Below are 19,124 nucleotides of genomic sequence, written 5' to 3'. Positions count from 1 at the left end.
ACCAAAAGTTTGCCTCTTCAAATGCCAGAAATAAATCATAATGCCTATTGAGTAGGTCTGCCACCTAAAACCATTAATACTAGTAATACCAAGAAACAAGAAATAAATTTTCTAATTTAAGTTTCATAACAAATCTCCCCCCCTTAAACTTAAATACTCTTCCCATTTCACATTTCAATCAGCTTTTTACAATTCTCCAGTAGGTAGTGTGGTCGGTAGTGGCTTGGTGAATATGTTTGTGGCTTGAGCTCAGCTTTCAATATGCTTCAGTTTGACCTTTCCTTCTCTTACTTGTTCTCGGATGAAATGAAAATGGACGTCGATATGCTTGCTCCTTCCGTGATTAACTGGGTTCTTTGCCAACTCGATCGCCGACTTGTTATCAACTCGGATCACATTCCCTTCATCTTGGATCACTCCCAGATGCCTTAATAGATTTAAAAGCCAGACTGCATGACATACGATCCAAGAGGTCGCCACATACTCTACCTCGCAAGTAGACAGGGTTACAATAGGCTGCTTCTTAGATAGCCAAGTAAAAGCCGTATTTTCAAGTAGGAATACGTAACCCGAAGTACTTTTCCGGTCATCAATATCACCACACCAATCTCTATCCGAGTAACCCACTAGTCGATAGTCATCTGATTTTGAATAGAAAAGGCCAAGTGATAGGGTTCCTCGAATATATCTCAGAATTCTCTTCAAGGCCTTCCAATGTGTATAGCTTGGATCCTCCATGAATCTGCTCGTTATCCCAACACTCAACATTAAGTCGGATCTCGTGCTTGTAAGGTACCTCATACTTCCGATTAAACTTCGATATCTCCCAGAATCAGCTCGTTCTCCTCCATCAAACTTCGTGAGTTTAGTGTCCGGTTCCATTGGAGTAAAAATCGGGTTGTAGTCCTCCATTTTAAACTTCTTTAAAATTTCAAGCGCGTACCTTTCTTGGGATATAAAAATCCCTTCCTCCGATTGCTTCACTTCCAGACCAAGAAAATATTTCATCAGGCCTAAGTCTGTCATCTCGAACTCTTTTTCCATTACCTCCATAAACTCCTTAATCAGCTTCGTGTTGCTTCCGGTGAATATGAGGTCGTCGACATAGAGAGCAACTACCATCATATCCTTCTCTGATTTCTTTGTGTACAAAGCATGTTCCTACGGACATTGCTCGTACCCGGTTTTCTTGAAATACCCGTCAATTCTCTCATTCCAGGCACAGGGAGCCTGCTTCAGTCCATAGAGGGATTTTCTCAATCTTAGCACTTCCTTCTCATCCCCTCTCTTCATGTACCCGAGTGGTTGCTCGACGTACACCTCTTCTTTGAGCACTCCATTTAGAAAGGCCGACTTCACATCCATCTCTAGAATTGGCCATTGGTTCTGAGCAGCTAACGAGATCAGGAGTCGAATTGACTCCATTCTCGTGACAGGAGCAAATACTTCATCATAGTCTATCCTCTCCTTTTGTCTATAGCCCTTTACCACGAGTTGAGCCTTATAACGCTCAACCTCTCCCTCAACATTCATCTTTTTTTTGTACACCCATTTTACTCCAATGGGTCGAGCTCCTTCAGGAAGGTCAGTTAGTTCCCAAGTTTTGTTGCGTTCAATCGCTCCGATCTCCTCATCATGGTTGTTCTCCACTTCTCTTCTTGGACAACTTTCTCAAAACTCAAATCTTCAAAGTTGACCAGAAGACATACAATATGAACTTCATTTGTAGTGTCGTATATTTCCTGTAGACTTCTTATCCTAGGCTGTTGTGGCTCAGTTTCTTCATCTTAGGACTCAGTGGTTGTTGTTGTTGAAGGTACAACAATCTCCGAGCTAGTTTCTTTTTCGACCGGGTTACTCCAACACCACTCCTTCGTTTCCTCCACGTGAACATCTCGGCTCACCACTACTTTCTTGTTAACAGGATCAAACAATTTATATGCTTTAGAATTTTGATCATACCCGATAAATATGTACTTCTTGCTCCGATCTTCTAATTTTGTCCTGTGCTGACTTGGTATTTGTTCATAGGCCACACTACTGAACACCTTTAGATGAGAGACACTCGACTTCACACCACTCCAAATCTCTTGAGGCATCTTCTCGCCCAACTTTGCATGTGGACATCCATTTTGCACATAAACTGTGCATTGTACCGCCTCTGCCCAAAACTTCTTCGGCATATTCTTCCCTTTCAACATAGATCGAACCATGTCGAGAATGGTTCGGTTCTTTCGTTCTGCTACACCGTTTTGCTGCAGAGAATATCACTACAAGAAAAATCATTATTATCTACCGCCAAAATCCGTATAAAACTTCAAAAATCCGTATATAAAAAAGTATTACATACGGATTATATACGGACAAAAATCCGTATATAAAATGATCGTAGCTAATATTATATACGGATTTTTCCGTATATAATTACATACGGAAAAATCCGTATGTAATTATATACGGAAAAATCCGTATATAAAATCCGTATATAATTACATACAGAAATATCCGTATATAATTATATACGGAAAAATCCGTATGTAACATTGTTTATAGAAAAAATTGTTTTATTCAACACCTGCACATACATTGATTACAATTAAACTTGTAATAACAACCAACCATCACAATAACTTTTATTTAACACCATATCAAACATTTCACATTAAGAATAAATATATATTACTTAAAAATCATATCAAATAAGTTTACAAAATGTCTAATATTCATAAATAAATTGTACTGTTCCTAAGATGTTAAACAATATAAATTCTACAATTAATAACATGTCAAACAACATAGAATGACAAGTCTATAATTTCCTAATAATCACTAAGGATTTTGTTCATCTTGGATTGATATTGTCAGTTGCACTCCATCACCACTCCATCACCGTGATAACAACTTCACCACATTGCATTTTCCCTTTAAGGTTATTGGCCAATAACCACATTGCATCTGTAAAAAACAAAAAGCTTTAAAACAAAGATATTCTGCACCATTTTAACCAAAACAGCAAGACTTTTTGGGCAGCAAACATCAAAGTTTTAATTGCAATAATAGCATCCAGAACAGCCCAAACAGCAAGGTATTAGGTGCAATAACAGCAAAGTTTTTATGTAGATTTTACAGCAAAGACAGCAAAAGTTTTATGCAGATTTTACAACAAAGACAGCAAAGGTTTTATGCAGATTTTACAGCAAAGACAGCAAAGGTTTTATGCATATTTAACAGCAAAGATAGTAAAGATTTTATGCAGATTTTACAGCAAAAACAACAAAGGTTTTATGCAGATTTTACAGCAAATACAACAATTTTTTTTTAGTGTAGCATTTATGTAGTCTATACAGCAAAGACAACAATATATAAACAAAATTTATAGCAGCTAACTGGAAGTCTTCGTGACAGCAAAATTTACTTGTTTTCTTTTCTCATTCAACTAGAAACAAGCATAGCATGTGCAGCAAGAATGCATTTCAATTCCCATTGGCTTAATAAATCCAGTAAAATGCAATACATAGAAATAAGATAATGCATGACACATCATATACCAATTCACGTAACCATTCCAAAGAATAAGCATTTAAAATAATTTAAAAAAAGACCCTTTTAGCTCCTAGATGAATAACGTGGCAGCAACCCTTGATTGGCATATTCTTCCACTTGAAATGCAATTAATCACCGTGCCCTTACTCCATCTATTCTACGTGCAACACCTATTTGCTCCTCATTCAGGCAAACGCAATATCAGATATGCCAGTACCATTGAAGCAACCACGGGCTGAGAATGGAAGAAGATAAATATAACCCAATGTAAATTTATGGGCAAGGAAAATCACTTTAAATATGCATGTTATTTAAAAGAATATGGTAATAGAAAAAGTGTATGAGCTTGAGCAGCTGGAAAATATGCAGAGAATATCACTTTACTCTGGCTTAGTTAGGGTATAAAAAAGATATATAATAAAATACATTTTAAGTCTTGGTTAAGAATTATTTTGATACCATAATCTGCTTTCTACCCTCCGACTTTCACCAGCACAATCAAGCATAGCCAAAAAGATATGGAATTCAAATTACAAAAACGATACATCTTGGTTGGACTTATCGTGAAAACAAAATAAACATCTACCTTGTATGAAACTTCCTGCTGCAATCTTTCATAATGGTGGAAATTGACCAAAGGTGCACTGTTTACGTCATAAACTATATCCTTTATGCTTTCGGGTACCAATCTTGCATCACTTTTGACAGGGGATGTAGACACGTCATCCCCAAATGTCGAAAGCCTACTTGATTTCTGAGGGCAAGGGATAACATAATTCAGCAACCTTAATAATCACACATACACGAACATACAGATTTCAACTAGTAACAACATTTTGTACAAGCATATAAACAGAGGATACATGATAGAATAATACTGCTAACATAATCTGGAGAGTTAGAACTACCCACACGAGAGTTAGAACTACCCACTGCTCCTCTTTATCCACACCCCTACTACCAGCAAAATGCTAATGCGCTGAAAAAAAAACAAAGTTCTAGCTGTTGTTGCTGCTCATCATAAAGACCACTAAAGCTTCCAAGTTACCTCTAAAATAGACCAATTGGTTTATTTCAAAACTTACAACGATCACAGCATCAATTTTCAAGAATCAATTTTGTATTTTCTTCTTCCTCAAAAACTTATTTAGGGAGAGAGTTTTTTTTATGTCAAATTTTCAATGATCAAAGCAACGAAAGTAACAATTTTCAAAGAATCAAATATTGTTTATTTTCTTCTTTCTCAAAACTGGATGGGTGGTTGAAATACAAACATAAATCTCTGTTAATAACAACATTCTATGAAAATATCCAAAAATGCCACACAACTGAAGTGGTGGTAGTACAACTGACGGCACATGAAGAAAGGATGATGTAAAGAATAAAGAATGAAGAAATAAAAAGCTTCAAGTGGAGAAGTGGGGCATGGAGAATGCATGTTCGAATTTTAATTTGGAGATGGAATGCAGCTGCCACATTTTCTAACACACACGGCCACCACCAAAAAGAGCACTAGCATTAAAAATGAATTTGGAAGCTCACATGGGTTGTACGGAAAGTGAGAAAGAATATGGATTGTGCAGCAAGCACACGACACTTCATATGACTCAATAAAAAATATATATAGAAGTGGAGGTGCATCACGTGAATGATGGGCATTCATTTATTTTTTTAATTCAAAAGTGCACATGGGAGGAGACAAAAACACACGGCTGAAAACAATAAGTGGAGGACCCTTTGTGACATTATATTATTGGAGAAATGAGAGACTTGATACGTGAAAGAAGAAGGGGGCAGTGTGGAATTAATGGAAAGGAAATGACCTATTTTCTTGGCTGAAATAAAATACATGATGACAAGGAAGCCATCCATATATAGGACATACCAAGGAAGAAAGTGGAGAGCACATATAGAACATCTTCTTTTAAGCATGTAAGTTTCTTTGTTTTGCTCCACCCCACATATTACTCATGCGTAACTTGGATAGAGATGCAGGAGCAATGAAAAATCTTATTCTCTGGTTTTTATTTCATTTCATTACAGGTATATTACAAGATATGAACTAAAATTAGTCATGAAAGAATATCAGATGCAAACATTAATGCAATCATAACTAATAAGTGGTTATAATAAAAAACTGAACAGGACCATTAAGCATTGATGCAAACAGAGCAACCCAATTATCAGACCATTAACCATTGATGCAAACAGAGCAACCCAATTTTCACTACTTACAAGAGAATATGGTCTTAGAAATCCTCTGACAGCACCAATCACCAATTGCTTGAAATACCCATAATCTCCACTAAGTTGTACATGATCAAGTTGTAGGAGTCTTAGTCTCTTCATTTTCTTGAAAGAACGAGCTTCCAAGCAATCTCTAATGCTGGAATGCAGTTTCAGGGACAACCCTTCGATAGCTCTTATCCCCTGTGATGAATATAGGAAAGATAAATAATTGTTGATTATTGATGCTTAACGTTTAGTTTAACAAGTTAACACAGTATTCTCTTTCACAACCTTAACTTATGCTTCATTCACTCTCAAACCAAAGAAAGTACAAAGGACCCAACCAGTGATACCTGCAGTTACGGCGAAAGCATGGCTCCAGCTCGACAACGCATCTTTCAGTTGTTCTCCTGAATAGCATTTGTGTGCAATTTCTTCCAAACCATGAGAATCCAGGAATACTCCAAAAACGGAGAGGATTCGACGCGAAGAACCCTAAAACCCTAGGTTGACGAAGGAAACCTAAATCGAAGAATCAATCGGTGGAAAGGCTTTTAATCGATAGAAAAGAGGATTTAATCGGTTGAAAATGAAGAAAATGGTGAAAAGAGGTTGGAGCCCTAACTAGAGATGTAGATCGACTGAATCGGTAGGACAAACGTTCGATGGTTGCAAAAGCCACACGCACGCACCGATGAAAACGAAGAAAAAGCTCGAAGGAGGGCCCAAGAAGTTCACGTCTTATTGAAGGAGAAGCATGAAGAGGAGTAAAGATGGGGAAGAAGCTTAGAGAATAGAGAAAAGTGAAGAAGGTTAAGGAAAGACGGTTCGAGGAAAGAGTCTGAAACTTTGATTTTTTTTAAATAAAGATTTTCTAAAATCCGTATATAAAATCCGTATGTAATATTTGAATTATATACAGATTACAATCCGTATATAAATATTTGTATGTAAATGTAATATTTCTTGTAGTGTATGGAGCCGTCAAGAAACGCTTGATTCCATGTTCCTCACAGTATTCGTTGAACTCGGCAGAAGTGAACTCGCCTCCTCTGTTAGATCGAACTGTTTTGATGACTTTGTTTGTTTCTTTCTCTACCATCACTTTGAATTTCTTGAAAGTTTCAAACACTTCTGACTTCTCCTTCAAAAAGTGGACCCACGTCTTCCTTGAGAAATCATCAATGAAAGAGACGAAGTATCTCCTACCACTAAATGATTCTGGAGTTATTGGCCCACACAAGTCAGTATGGATCAGTTCGAGCTACTCTTTTGCTCGGTACTCAGAGCTCCGTGGGAAAGAAGTCCTCGCTTGCTTTCCAATCACACATTCTTCACAGAACCTCTTTTCGAATTCCATTTTAGGCAGTCTAAGCACAATCTCCTTCTTCACCAGCTCGGTCAAACCTCTGAAGTGAAGATGATCGAACCGCAAATGCCACTTCATGGCTTCATCCCCCATATCAAGTTGCATGCATTTATCTTGAACTATTTTCAACTCAAGTTTGTACATGCGATTTTTCTTCATTTCTACTTGGGCGATGAGCCTCCCGAGTTTATCCCTCAGTTGTAATTTTTGGTCCTTCATCAGAACCGAGTACCCCTTCTCCGTTATCTGTCCCATGCTCAATATGTTGCTTTTGAGATCGGGTACGTAGTATACATCTCTGATCTCTCCGATTCGCCCATTTTTCTGTTGATACCATATCGTTCCTCGACCTTTGACGGTTACTTTCGAAGCATCACCGAAAGAAACGAATCCGGACTCCTCCTTTGAAAGTACTTTGAATAAACTCTCGTCGCCACACATATGGTTACTTGTGCCGGTGTCCAAGTACCAAACCGAGTTATTAGAATAGCTCGGTTTGACCTCGATTTCTGGAATGTTTGTCACTAGCAGCAATCCTTCTTCTTCTTTCTCGGGAAGGAAGTTTGTTGGCTCCTCTTTTTCCTTCTATGACCTACAATCCTTGGAAATATGACCCATTTTTTCACATTTGTAGCATTTTACCGAGTAGCAATCCTTGGCAGCATGTCCATACCTTCCACAATTATAGCATTCAATGTTGTTTGTGTTTGTTCGACCACCCCGAGTCTGACCTCGACCACCTCGGGCCTGACCTCGGCCACGCTAGTTTTGTTGGCCGACTTGCTCATTTCTTCGTTCTCCTCTTCCTCTACCACCTTGGCTGCCGGCGAAGATGGCGGTGACGATGCTGGATGATGCGACGGCTAGGGTTTCTTGGAGAGAAATTAGGATTTGTCTGGAGATGGTGATGATGAAGTGGCAGGGACTTTTTTTTTTAAATTAAAAAATCATTTAAGTCCACCTATTAACGTGTGTCACGTGCTTATGTTTTTAACGGCGTGAGCGAAAAAAACCATTGAACATTTGTTAACAAAATATGGGATCTTGTTGAACTTTTTTAAGAGGTAGGATTATTTTGAACTAAACCCCTACAAATAGGGACCAAATGATATATTAAAATAACATCGGGCGCAATAATCCTTGTGCATTGGAAGGACTTCTGAATAAATTGGCCTTGCACACTATATAGCTAAGAAATGCATGAGGGAAAATTATTATATACCATACTGAATATTTTAAGCAACAGAGCAACCTGTGATAAGAACTAACGAATGAGGTAGATGAACAATAGGTTGAAGGAAGATTAATCTTCACGAATTGTTGCTCAGCAAAAACATCATAAGACTTACTGAATAAGTATCAGAAGATATAAGTTTTTTCTTTTAATTCATTTTATGATTGAAGGCAAATACGGCTTTTCACATAAGTTACATGGTTTACATAGCTTACTAATGTTCTAAGTTTTACTGGAGAGATTAGGTATCTGTTAAAGATTTTTATCTTTTTTTTTAAAACTTTTTATCTCACATTAAATGTATTGATAATTAGTTTCTGAAAAAAAAATACAATTAATCACCTTTTATTATAATTTTTCATGATTACATTTTTTCCGATTTAAATATGAGACCTTGTATAAGAATTTTGAACTCGATTTAACTCTTGGCAAAAGTTGTAATATTTTATATAAACTAAGAAAGAAAATTGTTTTATTTAATGTTACATACAACACGTTATTTCTATTCGATGAAGACAAAAACTATACAGTGACTTTTAAAGCATGACTATGACTTTCAAAATATTGTGCGTTGTAAACAAGTTAAAAAAATTATGGATAAAACTCTAAAGTGGTGATTACATAATTAATATCTATTAGATGAAAGTTTGAAAATCATTTATACTACCAGTATTTAATTAGGTTCCTGATATTTTTTTTTCTCATAATTCTTTTAATTTAATATAGTCATAGTATTTTTCATGAAAATATTATAGTTTTGATACACTAACTTTCTGCATATATTAATTATTTTTTTATCTTGATCACTGAAGTTGAAGTTCAAACTTTAGCTAATATGCATAAAAAAAATAAAAACTATCAAAAGCTAATGAACTAGAATAAGAACATGTAAAAATGTATTGTATAAAAATCCTGCTTTATCTTGAAATATTCAAATTTTACTATTTGAATTATCAAATAAATAATAATTACATTATTTTAATTATTTACATCAAAGTATTTATAGAAAAATAAGAGATTTAAACATGTGGAAGGTTCGTTGGAACGACAGAATTCAATAGCAGCAGAGAATCTGGAACACGGTAACGCGCAACAGTGACAACTTCGTCAAAATCAAGTGCTATTCATCGTCCAAATCAAACATGTTCCAATCAAATCTAAATGGTAGCATTTGATTATATACTAAATTTGATTTGTCGGACTCAATTACCAACCCTAACCACCATGCTGGTTTTAAGAGCATTAATCTAAGACTGGGTCAGCATGATATATGAAGCTACTTCCATTGATCCATGACATTCTAGAACTCTAATTTTCTCATATTTAGTGTAATATTACATAGATATTTTTGTATCAATTATGCACACTCCTAATAGCTTTCTCTCACCACAGTCTCATTGAATACATAATCTATATTTGACGAAACTTTCAGTGATTAATATATCCCCTCTTGTAAGACGAAAATGAGAATGAAGACTTCTGTTACCGAACATAGCACAGGCACGTGGAGGAAGACATCACGATTGCGACATAGATGTTAAATAAAATCACTTTCCAACGTATTCTTTTCATTTTCATTATTAATTAAACATACCATGATGTAATGAAACGTGGGGTTTGAGACATTCTCTTTCATAGCAAAATCAAACTTAAATATCTGGTTTTTATGCATGGATAAGCTTTACACATCTACACCTCCTCACTAGATAAAAAAGTTATTGATACAAGGCTAAAAAATATGAAAATGGATGAATTCTTCACATGTGTAAAAAACTGGAAAGCTTCGTATTCCTACATTGAAATATGATAACGGGTTAAGTCGAACACGTGTCTATTTAAAAAAATAAAAGAAAAATATTTAATACACATGTAAAATAAAATTACAAAAAAAATATATATATATATATATAATATAATATAAATTAAAATTTAATTTTAATTAAATTTAACTTAATAAAATATTATTTTATTTTATTTTTAATTAATTTAATTAAAAAACATATAAATTAATTTTTTTTAATCTTTTTGGACAGCGAGTATCCGCGGGACGGATATTATATTATCCGTACCCGACCCGTTTAAAAATAGATATTAAAATATCCGTTACTCATTGTCCGTAAATAATAAATATCCACGAATAATTAATATCCGTCACAGATTTTACTCACAAATATCCGTCTCCGCGGGTAAAGTTGCCTTCCTTACCTACCATGTCCATGTTGAATTATATATCATTGAATTGAATAAAACAGCACGCGGTAGTTTAGTTTAAATTGCCACAAAATTTCCTAGGCGTGTGGAGACTTCACTGTGTGAGAGAACAGAAGACTATGCAGAGGGCGTCAACTCCTATCTTTTGATGACTGTATACTTAAGTGCACCCAAAAACTCTTGCTGAATCCATCCTAAGGAAGCTCTTTCAACTCCTCTTCCCTCAAAGGAACCTACACAATCTTCATCTGATTGCTGAAAATTCAGAAATAGTCTTTCCAGGTCAGTCATAATGAGGTTGTTTAATCCACTCTTTTTTTCTTAATTTGGCCTACTTTTGTGGTCAATCAGTATCTTCAAATTAGTTATTCAGTTTTAGACAGAGTCACGATATGGTCAGAAAAACTGAGAGTGTCCATTTTTAGAATCTCACCATTCATCAATGTTCACACACACATATATAAGACTATACTGACAAAGTGATCAATTCAAAGTTCAAGAAAACTCTCTGAAGTGCTTCTGATTTCTGACCAATTAAGCATTCTGAAGCAGGGGTTTAATGGCTTGATTTCAATCTGTCACGGATTCCAGCCAACTAAAAGCAACAACAGGCTTAATTTGGAATCTTGCTACTGTAGGTATTTTCATCTGAAATATATTTTTGCGTCTATTTGGCTGAGAATAATTTGAGTTTGTTGCAGATATTAAGTCCAGCTCTTTAAGCTGTTAGGAGTGATTTAATCAGCGGCTTAATGCATTCGGCTGTTTGAGGTTGGAGTCACATAACTGTTCTCTTGTACTAGGTTACTCTACTTCCTGTACTGATTCTTAATAATAACCTTTTTGATTTAGAAAAAAGCTTTTTTTATCTTTCCATTTATGGATTTATCTTGCTGCTGATCGCTTTTCTTTTCATAAAGGTGTAGACACGAAGAAAGATCCAGAGGATATACGATCCAACCCAATGACATATTCTAATTCTTTCCGAGTTTTTGATAGAATCAAACGTGTAATATTTGTGTGTGTCTTGCTGGCAGCGATAGACAATAATAATAGTAATAATTCTTCATATCCAGTGACAGATTTTGCTTATGATAATGACTCCCCTCAGATAAAGTTCGATGTGTTTGTTAGCTTTAGAGGCACAGATATCCGGCAAGATTTCCTTAGCCATTTGATTGAGGCGTTTTCTCAAAGGCATATTAATGCGTTTGTGGATAACAAAGTTGTCAGAGGAGATGGACTGTCTGAAGCACTCATTCGAGCAATTGAAGGATCATCAGTTTCATTGATTATATTTTCACAAGATTATGCTTCTTCACACTGGTGTTTGTCAGAGCTTGTGAAAATTGTTGAGTGTAGAAAGAAAAATGGTCAGATTGTACTACCTGTCTTCTACAAAGTGGATCCTGCACATGTAAGACATCAGAAAGGGACTTATGAACATGCCTTCGCTAAACATCAGATAAGATATAGTTTGACCACTATGCAAATCTGGAGAACTGCTTTGACTGAAGCTGCTAATCTGGCAGGATTTCATTCATCAACTTTTCGGTATGTATTTGAGGTTATGTTTTTTCATCAACTTTTCAGTACGTGTTTGATATTTACACATTTTCTATGGCACAGGGACGAAGCTGAGTTTATTAAAGAGATAGTTAAGTGCGTGTTGAGTCGGTTGAATCAAGTGCAACAAGGTAAATCCAAAGGGCTTGTTGGAGTTGGTAAACGAATTGCACATGTTGAATCACTGCTACAATCAGAAGAGCCTGATGTACGTGTTATGGGCATATGGGGCATGGGTGGCATTGGTAAAACAACCATTGCACAAGAAGTATATGACAAGTTGTGCTTTGAATATGAAGGTTGCTGTTTTTTGGCTAACATAAGAGAAGAATCGGGAAGGCTTGGAATAATCTCTTTAAAGAAGAAGCTTTTCTCAACATTATTAGGAGGAGAGGATTTGAAAATTGACACACCTAACGGATTGCCTCAATATATTGAGAGAAGGCTTCGACGTATGAAAGTTCTCATCATTCTTGATGATGTCAATGATTCAGATCAACTTGAAGTTTTAGCTGGAACACGTGATTGGTTTGGATCAGGTAGCAGAATCATCATAACAACCAGAGATAAACAGGTACTTGCTAGACAGTTTGCTAGTATATATGAGGTTGAGGCATTAAACTTTGATGAATCCTTAAGGCTATTCAATTTGAATGCCTTTAAGCAAAATCATCTTGAAAGCGAGTACCATGAGCTTTCAAAGAAAGTGGTCAACTATGCAAAAGGGATTCCACTAGTTCTTAAAGTTTTGGGTCACCTTCTTCATGGAAAAGATAAGGAAACTTGGGAAAGCCAATTGGAAAGACTCAAAAAAGTACAGAACAGAAAGGTCCATGATATTATTAAATTGAGTTACAATGATCTTGATCGGGATGAAAAGAAGATATTTTTAGATATTGCATGCTTTTTCGATGGACTGAATCTGAAGGTAAAGCATATGAATTTTTTATTGAAAGACCATGATTATTCAGTGGTTGCCGGATTAGAAAGGTTGAAAGATAAAGCTCTTATCAGTGTTTCTCAAGAAAATGGTGTATCGATGCACAACATTATACAAGAAACAGCTTGGCAGATTGCTCGAGAAGAATCAATTGAAAATCCTAGAAGCCAGATTCGACTATTGGATCCTGAGGACATTTATCATGTACTAAACTACAATAAGGTAAAAGATAAAATCATATACTGACAGAATCTTTTATTTTTTGTAGGAAAATAGTTTATAACGATGTTTCAAAATTTCCTACTGCGTTTTTGCAGGGTGATGAGGCCATCAGAAGCATAGTGATCAACTTGTCAAGAATCAAACAACTGCAATTAAACCCTCAAGTGTTTGCAAGGATGAGCAAACTACATTTTCTAGATTTTTATAGTAAAGGGTCTTGTAGTTGCCTCGGGGATCAAGGAGGCTTGTATCTTCCACAAGGGCTTGAATCTCTATCAAATGAACTAAGATATCTTCGTTGGACCCATTATCCTTTGGAATCTTTGCCTTCAAAGTTTTCTGCTGAAAATCTTGTTGAATTGAACTTACCAAATAGCCGACTGAAAAAAGTTTGGCAAGAAACACCGGTAAGTATTATGTATCTCTACTTATTATGTGTCTAATTTAAGTTTTAGTCCTCTCTAGTTAGAAAAAAATTGACAAAAAACTTTCTGGTTCTACTACCCTGCCACAAAAATTGGATTAGGGACTTCTGGTATATGAACTCATTTAAAACCAGAACAACTAGAAGGACTACTTCATTAATGTTAACTAATCCAAAATTTCTCACTTTCATTAGCTCATCTAATATGGTCTTGATTTGGTTTAATTGCTGCAGGATCTTGTTAACTTAAGGGTCCTTATACTGCATTCATCAACAAGACTAAAGGAGCTACCAAATTTTTCAAAGGCCACAAATCTTAAAGTGATAGATCTCAGATTTTGTGTACGTCTGACTAGTGTGCATTCATCAATTTTTTCTGTTAGAAATCTTGAGAAACTGTATCTAGGTGGCTGCCTTTCCCTTAGAAGCCTTCGAAGCAATGTCCATTTGGACTCTCTTCGTTATCTCTCCCTCTATGGATGCATGTCACTGAAGGATTTCTCAGTGACCTCAAAGAATATGGTAAAGTTGAATTTAGAACTCACTGGAATCAAGCAACTACCTTCATCATTTGGACTTCAAAGCAACCTCCAAAAGCTACGGTTGGCATACACTTACATTGACCACTTGCCAACAAGTATCAAGCATCTTACAAGGTTGCGACATCTTGATCTAAGATATTGCAGAGAGCTTCGAACTCTACCAGAGCTTCCAGCATCACTTGAAACACTAGATGCCCGTGGATGTATATCACTTGAGACTGTAACGTTCCCTTCTACTGCTGGTGAACAACTGAAGGAAAATAAGAAAAGAGTTGCTTTCTGGAACTGCTTGAAATTGGATGAACCTTCTCTCACTGCTATTGAGTTGAATGCACAAATTAACATGATGAAATTTGCACACCAACATTTTTCCCTATTTGGGGATGCTCAAAGCACGTATGTGTATCCTGGAAGTAGAGTTCCAGAATGGCTGGCTCATAAGACAACACATGATGACTTCGTGATTATTGATCTCTCTTCTGTTCTTTCTCCACAATCCTCACACATAGGCTTCATTTTTGGCTTTGTTGTTCCAGAAGTCCCATTTGGGGGATCAGCTTTGGAATTTAAGATTAGTACTAGTGGTGAAGGTAGCCATATCAATGTGTACATGGACAGACCAAGACATCGTATTACATCGGATCATGTGTATCTAATGTATGACCAGGCATGTTCTCGATACCTAAACGGTCGTACCAAACATGAGCCAAGGATCAAAATTAAGGTTGCATTGGCATCTCGAACGCTCACATCCAAGTACGTACCATTAAAGCTAAGAGCTTTTGGAATCAGTGTAATAAACACTACAGACTTTCACAGTTTTGTTCAAAAAGTAAAATTTGGTGATAATGTTCCAAATGTCCCAATTTTGTCAAGATTTTTCTGTACTTTCTGCATTGTTGTCTTTGTCGGGACTTTTAATATTTGTATCAGAAGATTGGTATAGAATAATGAAAGTCGCTCTGCCAAGAACTTTGAAGAGAGAATTTCATTGAAAGGGAGAAAAGAACACTAGCATAGTTTGGGATGAGAATAGAGAAGGATTGACTGTAGCTTTGTTACTTGACTTTCTTCTGTGAGGAGTATGACAATTCACGATACAAATTAATGTATATTTTGACTTTTCAACATTCTATTTTCCTTATTTTCGACTGACATTCATTCATTCATATCTATGAAATGTTGATTTATTAATCAGTGTCTTTGACTGAGAGGTTCTATAATTTATAAAGCATTTCAACGGGCAAACATTCTTTAATTATATTGAATTCAACAAATGTTTTAATATTTTCAATATCAAAACAAATCCATTTCAAGTTTAGTGAGTAACATAGTAAAGCTTTTAAATTCATGTAAAATTTAAAAATATCAATAAAAAAACTATATATGTATGTAAAATTATATATAATCACTAAATAAGATATTATGTTTTAATCCTTTCACTTTAAAAAAAAATATTTGATTGCTATTGTTATCAAAACACACCAATTAGCCTATTGGACATCGTAACTCATCTTATAAATGGTTCAGTTTGATTTAACTCTTAAAATTATTAAACTTATTTAAGAACAAGAAAATTCAAAAAGTTATTTTTAAACTCTTTTTTGCATATATTTATAAGAAAATCTTATGCATGAAAGTTAAGATTGGATAATAAAAAATTAAAATTTGTATTTAATACATAACGTAGGACGAATTAATGACATTAACTCTTTAATCCTTATAACTATCTTTTCCATGTTTTGATTTCATTTTTTTCAATCAATTCCAAGATTTTAAGTAATAATGAATCAAAGTATTAAAGGTTTAATTTAAAACTATCTTATTAATTAAGTCTTGTTTTTTCTTTTTCAACTAACAAAATATTCTATTTGGTTAAATAAAGTGAGAAAAAAATGTGTGTGTGTGTGTGTTTGTGTGTGTGTGTGTGTTTGTGTGTGTGTGTGTCTGTGTGTCTGTCTATGTGTGTGTGTGTCTGTGTGTGTCTGTCTGTGTGTGTGTTTGTCTGTGTGTTTGTGTCTGTGTGTGTGTGTGTCTGTGTCTGTGTGTTTGTCTGTGTGTGTTTATCTGTCTGTGTGTATGTGTGTGTGTGTGTGGTTGTGTGTGTGTCTGTGTTTGTGTGTGTCTGTGTGTGTGTGTCTGTGTGTGTGTGTTTGTGTGTGTGTGTGTGTCTGTGTTTGTGTGTGTCTGTGTGTGTGTGTTTGTGTGTGTGTGTTTGTGTGTGTGTCTGTGTGTGTCTGTGCCTGTGTGTGTTTGTGTGTCTGTGTTTGTGTGTATGTTTGTGTCTATCTGTGTCTGTCTGTGTCTATGTTAGGGATGGCAAAAAAATCCGCGTCCGCGGATATCCATGAATAAAATCCGTGATGGATAGTTAGTATCCGCGGATATTTACTACCCGCAGGTAGCGGGTATTTTAATACCCGCTTATAAACGAGTTGGGTGCGGGTATTATACTATCCGTACCCGCGGATATCCGCTACCTGCAAAAAATAAAAATAAAAAATAAATTTATATTTTATTAAGTTAAATTTAATTAAAATTAACATTAATTTATATTTTATAAGATTAAAATTAAATTTTAATGTATATTTAATTAAATTTTTATTATATTTTATATATTTTTTGTAATTTTATTTAAATTTTATTTAAATTTTATTTAAATTTTATTTTAATAATTTATAAAAATATATTTTTTTAAATATTTGCGCGTATCCATGGGTATCCGCGGGTTTTAAAATATCCGCGGATATTTTTTAAGCGAGTATCCGTGCGGGTAGCAGATCGGGTAGCGGGTGGATTTTGTTTTTGTCGGGTCGGGTTTCGAGTAGACACTATCCGTGCCCGACCCGACCCGTTGCCATCCCTAGTCTGTGTGTCTATCTGTCTGTGTGTGTGTCTGTGTGTCTGTGTGTCTGTGTGTGTGTCTGTGTGTGTCTGTGTGTGTGTGTGTCTGTGTGTGGTAACATCACATTTTAATAGTATAAAACTACTAAAATAAAATTTTATATATACAATAATATAATCTATAAATAAAAACAAACATACAAAAGACAAGGGATCTACTTCTATGGAACCATCTAACAATCCTTTTGCTCCACCCTCACCTCTTGCTGGAATAACTGAACAGATTGTCTCTCTAAACTCACACCACTTAGGTGATAATCCAAAAGAGAAAAATAACATATACACAAACAAAAACAAAAGCAAGGATAAGTTAAATACAAGAAAAGTCATATAACATTTATAACATAGCATACATGAATCATATATATATATATATATATATATATATATATATATATATATATATATATATATATATATATATATATATATAACATACATCTTAGTATGCAAGGACCTAGACTGACTGTCCGGACTTAGAATGGTTGTCGAGTTATGGCGGGTTATGAACTTATGGTGACCTTTACTACTTTCCAAAGCCCTTACCAAATGGGTTTCACCCTACCACACATCACAAGGTTAGTTTGTACTGCGTCGTAGGCCATATTAGAAGCACCTAGACTAAGACTTCCTGCTACTCTCACCACATGCGTCAAACCTCTCTATTTGAGAATGTATGAGTATTAGAGTGTCAGAAAAATCCTCAAGATTGGGCTAGTTGCATTTATTCTAACAACACTTGAACCGCACCACCAAGCTCCACCTTTGAAACTTATATCACCACTTTGAAACCTTCAATAATAATTTCACCTTAGAAATTCTTTTCAAACCACACTTAATTCAATTATAAACGCATTCATAACTCATTCAAACCTTTCATAAAACACATATTAAATCATCAATATAATCATTATTCACAAAAATATAAAAGAAAGAAACTCAAAAGCTCACCATAGAAAAATTACCCCTTAATCCTAGAAAACTATCCCTTAGTGCCAGAAAGCTACCTCTCAACGCCAGAAACTACCCCTTAGTAGCAGAGTCACTAGAATGTGGCACTTAGCGCCAGAAAACTACCCTTCAGCACCATAGCCACTGGAATGTGGCGCTCAATGCCAGAAAATTGCCCCTTAACACTAAAGCCATTGGAATTGGGACGTTCAACGCTCTGTTTGGGTGCTCAGCGCCATGATAGATGCACAAGCACTTATAATTAGTCTTTGGACACGTTATCCCTAACTTCTAAAGACCCCTAAGACCCTACAAACTCTAAGAAACTTCAGAAAACACCATTGTAACTCAAATTGACCCCTTGAACCAAAATCACTCCTCTAAATTATCCAAACTCAATTTTACACTTCCTAGTCCACATCTCAGTCCATCAATTGCATAACCAAGTCTACATACACTTGATAGCACACCCCAACATCTCATATTCCTTCCAGCCATCCCACTTCCATTTTCCAACACTTAAAACCTCCAAAATTGAACTAAAAATACCTAATAAATCACCCTATTCTGAACTAACACTTTCACACCAGATTTTACTGATTTAGTGCCTTGACAAGTCATAATTGGTCTATTAACAAACCTTAAATTTCCAAAAAGAGTTCATACCCCTCATATCAAATTCTCACTACTCAAAACTACTCAAAACCTCATTTTTACACTAAAACATCCTAAAACTTCAACATAGCACTATCCCTTTGTTTCCTTAACAGGTTTCAATCTAACAACACCTCTAACAAGTCTCAAATATTCAAGCATCATACTATCATTTATTATCATTTAAACACAAGCATTACACAAACAATCATGACGATTATATCTAATTTACCTTATCATACATAGATATACTAGATTCACACCACAAACATAACTCTAATACAAGATCTAGTTTCCCTTACCTCACAAGGAACTATCCAACTCTAAAGATGTCT

At 35.3% G+C, this 19,124-nt stretch overlaps 2 protein-coding genes across 7 annotated transcripts; one reads left to right on the top strand and one right to left on the bottom strand.

Annotated features, from left to right (window-relative positions):
- Positions 1-2,655: 2,655 nt before the first annotated feature.
- On the bottom strand, positions 2,656-6,622 carry LOC148191524 (uncharacterized). Of its 3 annotated transcripts, XR_015783115.1 has the most exons (5): positions 6,126-6,617; positions 5,779-5,973; positions 4,130-4,297; positions 3,603-3,778; positions 2,656-2,955 (listed from the first exon to the last, which is right to left on the bottom strand). XR_015783115.1 is itself a non-coding variant. In XM_088102609.1 (4 exons), the coding sequence occupies exons 2-4, from the start codon at positions 5,890-5,892 to the stop codon at positions 2,887-2,889; spliced, it is 351 nt and encodes a 116-aa protein (XP_087958735.1). In that variant the 5' UTR covers positions 5,893-5,973; positions 6,126-6,622; the 3' UTR covers positions 2,656-2,886. The 3 variants fall into 3 exon arrangements, 2 of the variants coding, with proteins under 2 accessions (XP_087958735.1, XP_087958737.1); XM_088102609.1 differs by lacking the exon at positions 3,603-3,778 and having other exon boundaries at positions 6,126-6,622; XM_088102611.1 differs by having other exon boundaries at positions 2,656-3,778.
- A 4,022-nt stretch (positions 6,623-10,644) lies between these two features.
- LOC124826594 (disease resistance-like protein DSC1) lies at positions 10,645-15,474 on the top strand. Of its 4 annotated transcripts, none has more exons than XM_088101977.1 (7): positions 10,645-10,868; positions 11,139-11,220; positions 11,288-11,357; positions 11,513-12,140; positions 12,216-13,314; positions 13,410-13,721; positions 13,973-15,474. In XM_088101977.1, the coding sequence occupies exons 4-7, from the start codon at positions 11,551-11,553 to the stop codon at positions 15,224-15,226; spliced, it is 3,255 nt and encodes a 1,084-aa protein (XP_087958103.1). In that variant the 5' UTR covers positions 10,645-10,868; positions 11,139-11,220; positions 11,288-11,357; positions 11,513-11,550; the 3' UTR covers positions 15,227-15,474. The 4 variants fall into 4 exon arrangements, with proteins under 4 accessions (XP_087958103.1, XP_087958100.1, XP_087958101.1 ...); XM_088101974.1 differs by having other exon boundaries at positions 11,507-12,140; XM_088101975.1 differs by having other exon boundaries at positions 11,288-11,389; positions 11,507-12,140.
- Positions 15,475-19,124: the final 3,650 nt, after the last annotated feature.

Source organism: Vigna umbellata, chromosome 11, assembly GCF_029865625.1.
Source record: "Vigna umbellata cultivar VRB3 chromosome 11, Vumbellata_1.0, whole genome shotgun sequence".
Lineage (NCBI taxonomy): Eukaryota > Viridiplantae > Streptophyta > Magnoliopsida > Fabales > Fabaceae > Vigna > Vigna umbellata.
Note: the sequence above shows the minus strand (reverse complement) of the source record. Positions and strands in the feature narration are given on the sequence as shown.